The sequence below is a fragment of the Microtus pennsylvanicus genome, chromosome 8 (genome assembly GCF_037038515.1).
Source record: "Microtus pennsylvanicus isolate mMicPen1 chromosome 8, mMicPen1.hap1, whole genome shotgun sequence".
In the NCBI taxonomy this organism is placed as follows: domain Eukaryota; kingdom Metazoa; phylum Chordata; class Mammalia; order Rodentia; family Cricetidae; genus Microtus; species Microtus pennsylvanicus.
The window spans coordinates 78,301,306-78,309,526 of NC_134586.1; the positions used below are offsets into that span (position 1 = coordinate 78,301,306).

At 38.6% G+C, this 8,221-nt stretch overlaps 1 protein-coding gene across 1 annotated transcript; it reads left to right on the plus strand.

The window, feature by feature from the left end:
* Positions 1-4,157: 4,157 nt before the first annotated feature.
* Positions 4,158-6,693, plus strand: LOC142856459 (heat shock protein HSP 90-alpha-like). The gene is made up of 2 exons (XM_075983927.1): positions 4,158-5,018; positions 5,169-6,693. The coding sequence occupies exons 1-2, from the start codon at positions 4,200-4,202 to the stop codon at positions 6,546-6,548; spliced, it is 2,199 nt and encodes a 732-aa protein (XP_075840042.1). The 5' UTR covers positions 4,158-4,199; the 3' UTR covers positions 6,549-6,693.
* The last annotated feature ends 1,528 nt before the right edge of the window (positions 6,694-8,221 follow it).

Sequence of the window (8,221 nt, forward strand, 5' to 3'; positions counted from 1 at the left end):
TGTTACCCCAAGATATTTGTGCTATTTGTGGTGTTTGTATAAGGTTTGCTTCTCTGATTTCTTTCTCAACTATTTTATCATTTGTATATAGGAGGGCTTCTGAATTTTTTGAGTTGATCTTTTGTCCTACCACATCACTGAATGTATTTATCAGCTGTAGGAGTTTTCTGGTAGGGTTTTTGGGGTCTTTTATATATAATATCATGTCATCTGCAAATAACAAAAGTTTGACTTTTTTCTTTCCAATTTGAATTCCCTTGATCTCCTTTTGTTATCTTATTGCTATAGCCTTAACTTTAAGTACTTGAAGAGATAGGGAGAGAGTGGACAGCCTTGTCTTGTTCCTGATTTTAGTGGAATTGCTTTGAGTTTCGCCCCATTTAATTTGATGTTGGCTGTTGACTTGTGAATTCCTTTTATTATATTTAGATATGTTCTTTTTATTCCTGATTTAAGCAAGACCTTTATCATGAAGGGGTGTTGGATTTTGTCAAATACTTTTTCATGAGTGAGATTGGTCTTTCATTCTCTTTCTTCATTGAGTCTTTGTGTGGTTTTGATATCATGTTAATTGTAGCCTCATAAAAAGTTTGGCAATGTTCCTTCTGTTTTTATTATGTGGAACTATTTGAGGAGTGTAGTTTTTAGCTTTTATTGGAAGTTTTTGTAAAATTCTGCACTAAAACCTTCCATCCCTGGGTTTTTGTTTCCTTTTTCTTTTCTTTCTTTACTTTCGGGGGGGGGGGGGTTGTAAGGTTTTTGCTGACAGGTTTTATTTCCTTGCAGTTTATATGTCTATTTAAATTGCTTACATTTTCTTGATTTAATTTTGATATATGGTATCTATCTAGAAAATTGTCCTTTTATTTTATGTTTTCCAATTTTGTGGAGTACAGGTTCTGTAGTATGCTTTAACGATTCTCCAATTTTTTTCAGTATCTCTTATTATGTCCCTTTTTTATTTCTGATTTTGTTATTTTGGATGTTTTCTCTCTGCCTTTTGATTAGTTTGGATATGGGTTTGTCTATCTTGTTGATTTTATCAAAGAACCAGCTCTTTGTTGCATTGATTCTTTGTATGTTTTCTTCATTTTTATTGTGTTTATTTCAGCCCTCAATTTGATTATGTACTGTCTTCTGCTTTTCTTGGATGAGTCTGCTTCTTTTTGTTCTAGAGCTTTCAGGTGTGCTGTTAAGTCGCTGATGTGATCTTTCTCCATTTTTTTCATGTTGGAACTTGGTGCTACAACCTTTCGTTTTATCACTTCTTTCACAGTTTCTCATTGGTTTGCATACATTGTGCCTTCATTTTCATTGAATTCTAGGAAGTTTTTATTTTCTTCCTTCCTTCCTTCCTTCCTTCCTTCCTTCCTTCCTTCCTTCCTTTCTTTCTTTCTTTCTTTCTTTCTTTCTTTTTTCTATCTTTCTTTCTTTTCCCAGAGATAGTTCAGGGAGTTAACTGTTCAATTTTCATGAGTTTTTAGGCTTCCTGAGAGTAGTATTGTTGTTAAATTCTAACTGTAATCCATAGTGATCTGAGAATACTTAGGGGTTACTCTATTTTTTTGTATGTGGAGGTTTGCTTTGTTGCTGAGTATGTGATCAATTTTAGAGATGGTTCCATGAGGTGCTGAGAAGAAGGTATATTCTTTTGTATTTGGGTGGAATGTTCCTTAGATTTAGAACTTTGAGACAACTCTGAGGGCATCTGAGTCCTGTCAGCATTAGTGATCTCCCCTCCCCTGGGAACCAAGTATCTAACAACTATACATGCACGTACTGAAATGTTGGGAAATTCCATCTCCCTGAGTCCTTGTGAATGTTCTCCAAATAGAGATCTGTTCCTGGAATTGGGGCAAGAATACCCTTAGATGTTGACTCAGTTCCTGATGTGTTGACTCTATTCCTCAAATTGAGTTGCAACAGAATTAAATCCTCTTGCTTTTAAATCAATTGCAGTGTGAGAGTGTTTTCTTGTAGTGGCTCTTCCTCGGTAATAGGACTAGGGTCCAACATTTGGTTTATTGGCCAGGAAAGAGTTGCCCCCAGACCCACTCCAGACCCACCTAGTTAGAGGTAAGGAAGAACAAGCTTGCTTTTATGTCTGTCTATTTGTTTACTGTGTTTCTGTTTCTGTGTAATTGTGAGTTAGTAATTTGAAAATTGTATCTGCATGGGGCTAGTATAGAAACAAAATCAAGGGGGGATAACACATGTCCTAAACCTGTTGCCCAGATTAGGAGGATGCTATGAGTACATTTTTGAGGGAGGGGCAACCAGGACACCCTAGTCCCTGGGAGGCATGATCTGCCTTCATCTGTAATTTTGCTTTTGCACTATGCGGCTTCTTGTTTTGATTCTGTCTGTCTTTTTTCTGTTTGTTTCTGTGTGTCACTTTGTCTTTGATAAAAAGGAACTGCTTGTAACCACCTGCAGAAACTCAGAGCCCAGTACTGGCCTTAGGGCCATCATCAGCTCCCCTTATGCCAATTCATAACAGTTGTCACTTATAACTATCTGACACAGTCAATACTAGGATGCCTTGCAATTTCCTTTGACAAAGACATTAATCCTAAAACTCTCCACTTTAGCCTCAGGCAGATTCTTAGGACAAGGCAGAAACTAACCACGTTCTTTGCCAAAGTATTACAAGAATGGTCTGTAGGCTATTTACTAATATTCATTTCCTCTAAAACCTCTGAGACTGGAGCCTCCATTGTCCCAATTTCTCTCAGCACTATTGTCTTCCATGGTCTGAAGAGGATGGGCAATTAAGGTCTGTCTACTTAAAGTGTTAACTGTTTCTCTAAACCAAACTCTCAACATTTTCGATATAACTCCAATAACTGTTCTGAGTTGAAAATCTGGATATGACACTATAGAGTGCTGGGGCTGGGCAGGAAGATGGTAAGGTAAGCTGTAGTCCAATCCTAGAGCTCCTGTGCAGGGAAGGTAGGGGAGGCCAGACTAGGCTGATACACTGGTTTTATGACACAGTCTGAATTTGTTAGGTTATAATAAGGGTATGGATAAGAAGTTTGGGGTGCACAGCAAGATATACCCTGGTGACTGATATGGGAACTCTGGGTATGGAGTGGGTTATTGGGGATGGCACAAAGAGTTGTCCAGGTAGGCAGAGGTAGGTAGGTTATGGAGGAAATCTAAAAATTAGTTGTTTTTCAGGTAGAGGTCTCATAATTTTCAATTTAGTGAAATATGTATTTTAAATGTATTTCTTTATGGTTTTCTAAATTTCATCAGTGTCTGTTCTAATGACTACCTTTCATCTTTAATTGTCTTAATTTGGGTCTTATCTTTATTTCAGTTTGGCTAAGGGCTTTTTAGTTTTGATTTTCTTTTCAAAGCACCAACACTCTGTTCATTGATTCTTCCAACTTCTCTTTAGTCCCTTCTCACCTCAACTCAAATTCATGTACTCTTATAGAATAAATTTTGTAAATACATTTCTTGTTGTAATTTTTGAAAAACTGAAAAATTTAAATAAGAAAATCATAAATTTCTGCCACAATGTTAATAATTTCTTTTGTTGTGGAGTATTTATTTACACTCTAAATATGTGTCTATGCCTAGGATACATTCTGATTGATTTAATAAGGAGTTAAATGGCAAATAGTTAGGCAGGAGACAATAGGCAGGACTTCCAGGAAAAGAGAGTGATTAGGAGGATTCCACAATTGTTGTCATCATGCTTGGAGAAAGTTAGACTTGCCATACTGAGGGAAAGGCACAAATCCATGTGTCACCATGTAGATTATCAAAAGTAGGTTAACTTGGCAAAAAGAGCTAGTTGTGGACAAGCCTAAGCTAAAGGCCAAGCTTTCATAATTAATAAAATGTCTCCATGTCATTATTTGGGGGATGGTGATCCAAAAATAATTCAACAAGTATGCTTGCAACAGTCTCTTCCTTTCCTCAGCCTCTCTCCACTTTGTTCTGAGAGCTGTTATCTATAAGAAGATATTTAGGTTTACAAAATAAATTTCATCCCTTTTGTTTTTTTCACTATTTATTTACTAAAAGTGCACATTGATGCCATACTGTGTATGTGGACGTCAGAGGACCACTGGTAGAAGTTCTCTCCTTCTACCGTGGGTTCTTGGGATTGCATTGCAGTGATAAGAATTGGTGGAGGGTCGTGGTGCGGATAGCCTCGTTTCTTGCGTGGTCACTCAGCAAAGATGCCTGAGGAAACCCAGACTCAGGACCAACCAATGGAGGAGGAAGAGGTCGAGACTTTTGCCTTTCAGGCAGAAATTGCCCAGTTGATGTCCTTGATCATCAACACGTTCTATTCGAACAAAGAGATCTTTCTGAGGGAGCTCATTTCCAATTCATCAGATGCTCTGGACAAGGTCCGATATGAGAGTCTGACAGACCCTAGCAAACTAGACTCTGGGAAGGAGCTGCACATTAATCTCATTCCCAACAAACAAGATCGAACCCTCACCATTGTGGATACTGGAATTGGAATGACCAAGGCTGACTTGATCAATAACCTTGGTACCATTGCCAAGTCTGGCACCAAAGCCTTCATGGAGGCTTTGCAGGCTGGTGCGGATATTTCTATGATTGGCCAGTTTGGTGTTGGTTTTTTCTCTGCTTATTTCGCTGAGAAAGTGACCGTGATCACCAAACACAATGACGATGAGCAGTACGCCTGGGAATCCTCAGCCGGGGGATCTTTCACAGTGAGGACTGACACAGGGGAGCCAATGGGTCGAGGAACAAAGGTCATCTTACACCTGAAAGAAGGCCAAACTGAGTACTTGGAGGAAAGGAGAATAAAAGAGATCGTGAAGAAACATTCTCAGTTTATTGGCTATCCCATTACCCTCTTCGTGGAGAAGGAACGTGATAAGGAAGTCAGTGATGATGAAGCTGAAGAAAAAGAAGATAAAGAGGAAGAGAAGGAAAAAGAAGAAAAGGAGTCTGACGACAAGCCTGAAATTGAAGATGTCGGTTCCGATGAAGAAGAGGAAGAAAAGAAGCACGGTGACAAGAAGAAGAAGAAGAAGAAGAAGAAGAAGAAGAGGAAGAGGAAGAGGAAGAGGAAGAGGAAGAGGAAGAGGAAGAGGAAGAGGAAGAGGAAGAGGAAGAGGAAGAGGAAGAAGAAGAAGAAGAAGAAGAAGAAGAAGAAGAAGAAGAAGAAGAAGAAGAAGAAGAAGAAAAAGGAAAAGTACATCGATCAGGAAGAGCTCAATAAAACAAAGCCTATTTGGACCAGAAATCCTGATGACATTGCTAATGAAGAATATGGAGAGTTCTACAAGAGCTTAACCAACGATTGGGAAGAACATTTGGCAGTAAAGCATTTTTCTGTTGAAGGACAATTGGAATTCCGGGCCCTCCTTTTTGTCCCAAGACGTGCTTCTTTTGATCTGTTTGAAAACAGAAAGAAAAAGAACAACATCAAGTTGTATGTGCGCAGAGTTTTCATCATGGATAACTGTGAAGAGTTAATTCCTGAGTATCTGAATTTCATTAGAGGAGTGGTGGATTCTGAGGATCTTCCTCTAAATATCTCCCGTGAAATGTTGCAGCAAAGCAAAATTTTGAAAGTTATCAGGAAGAATTTGGTCAAGAAATGCTTAGAACTATTCACTGAGCTGGCAGAAGATAAAGAGAACTACAAAAAGTTTTATGAGCAGTTCTCAAAAAATATAAAGCTTGGAATTCATGAAGACTCTCAAAATCGGAAGAAGCTTTCGGAGCTGTTGCGATACTACACATCTGCCTCTGGAGATGAGATGGTTTCTCTCAAAGATTATTGCACACGAATGAAGGAAAACCAGAAGCACATCTACTTTATTACAGGTGAGACCAAAGACCAAGTTGCTAATTCGGCTTTTGTGGAACACCTCCGAAAGCATGGCTTAGAAGTAATCTATATGATTGAGCCCATTGATGAATATTGTGTGCAACAACTGAAAGAATTTGAAGGCAAGACCTTGGTGTCGGTTACCAAAGAAGGACTGGAGCTTCCCGAAGATGAAGAGGAGAAAAAGAAGCAAGAAGAAAAAAAGGCAAAATTTGAAAACCTCTGCAAAATTATGAAAGATATTTTGGAGAAAAAGGTTGAAAAGGTGGTTGTATCACCCCGATTGGTGACATCCCCGTGCTCTATTGTCACAAGCACATATGGGTGGACAGCAAACATGGAAAGAATCATGAAAGCTCAAGCCCTCAGAGACAGCTCAACGATGGGTTACATGGCCGCAAAGAAGCACCTGGAGATAAACCCTGATCACTCCATTATTGAAACCCTCCGACAAAAGGCAGAGGCCGACAAGAACGACAAATCTGTGAAGGATCTGGTCATCTTGCTGTATGAAACTGCACTCCTGTCTTCTGGCTTGAGTCTGGAAGATCCCCAGACACATGCTAACAGGATCTACAGGATGATCAAGCTTGGTCTAGGTATTGATGAAGATGATCCTACTGTGGATGATACTAGTGCTGCTGTAACTGAAGAAATGCCACCCCTGGAAGGAGATGACGACACTTCACGCATGGAAGAAGTAGACTAAGCTTCACCAGAACTCTTATGTTTGATGCTTACTATCATTCCTTCTGATAATATATTTCCCAGGATTTTTGTTTATTTTTGTTAACATTAAGACATCTGTGTGGCATGAAAACTTAAGGGGAAGATAAAATTTCTTTCTACTGGTGTGATACTGTGATACTATAGGTTTGATTCAATAGGTTGGTAGAACGTTTGTTGTAAGATGTAATGTAACCTATTAACTTTGGTCTGAAGTGTTGAGCTGTCTATCAAGCTGGATCCCTTATTTTAGACCAAATAATTTCACTTGGAAGTGTTCTGAGATAGATAACTTCATGTTTAACATAAAAAAATAAGATGGCTTAAGTTTCATCTTAAAATTTTTCATCCCCTATAGTTCTGCATGTACTAGTCTTAGAAGTAAGTACAAAAGCTAAAACAACAGGAATTACCCATGTGGCTTGTACCAAGAACAAAATCCTAAGCTTCCCTAGGTCTTGTAACTGAGCAAGGCTTGTGAGTGGAAATACAGTGCCCAATCACATTCTGCTTCAAAAGGTAAATACAGATGAGAAATGAGAAAAAAAAATTGGTGGAGGATGCCTTTACCCCACAGATCTATCTTGTCCATCCAAATGTCACCATTTAAAAATCAGATGGATATGAATTAAGAGAATAACCAAGGTGACAGTTATGATTAGGGCTGAAATAAAACTTTATGTAAATTATAAGAAGGGGACATTGACAGTTATGTGTTAAAAACAAGACTCTGTTGGTTTCTACTTCTGAGTGTAGGATATAAACAATCCTGTGAGTACACTCACTGGAAGAGATTAAGGAGAAGGAATAGAAGAACAGTCCACAACTGGAGCCTGGAGGTTCATGCCTAAATTGTAGAGGAAAAAACTGTTCTGGCAGGGAAATGCAGATTGATCTCCTACTAGATTTGAACTTTCCATGGGGCAGACAGCTTTGAATTTCTGATCTTCCACTTTTGCTTTCTCAGTGTAGTAATTTATATATGCCCGTTACAATGTTGGATTATGTGGCACTGGGCTCCAAACTCAGGGATTCATAGTTTCTAGGCATGCAACCTAATCTACTCCACAGCCTGCTTTTGATGATAATACTGTTACATCACCTCATCTCTGTGTTCTCTGTAAGATTGCTTTTCCTAAGTGTGTTTGGATGAGTTTCTTAATTCTTAATTTTAACAAAAGTGTTAATACTTTCTAGATGAGTGCCTAAAGGAAACATAATGTGTACCAGGAATATTTTGGAAGTAGGAAGGATACCTTGGGGGAATCTGAAATGTTTGTCTGCTTTTGTTAAAAGCAATGTTACTAGTTTTTTTTTTTTTTTGGTTCACAAGGCCTGAGAGCAGCTAATATACACAGACAGATATGGCCTGGGGAGAGAGCTCTCACATGGGAAACCCAGAGCTCATTTGTTCCTACTGCATTGTTTTCCTGGAATTAGGAAAGTTTACATTCCCATTTGATGATTGCACTTTCTAACAATGTCACGGTCAGAAACTTCCCTTTTTCCAGATGACATGAAAATTATGAGTCTAGAGGGAGATGAGCTGATGACATTTCTTCCTTATAACTGCTTCTTAGAGCCTCATTCTATGTGGGTGTTTATCAAAGGCCCGGCCGGGTGAGTGTTTTTCTATTCATTAATAGTAAGCTCTAA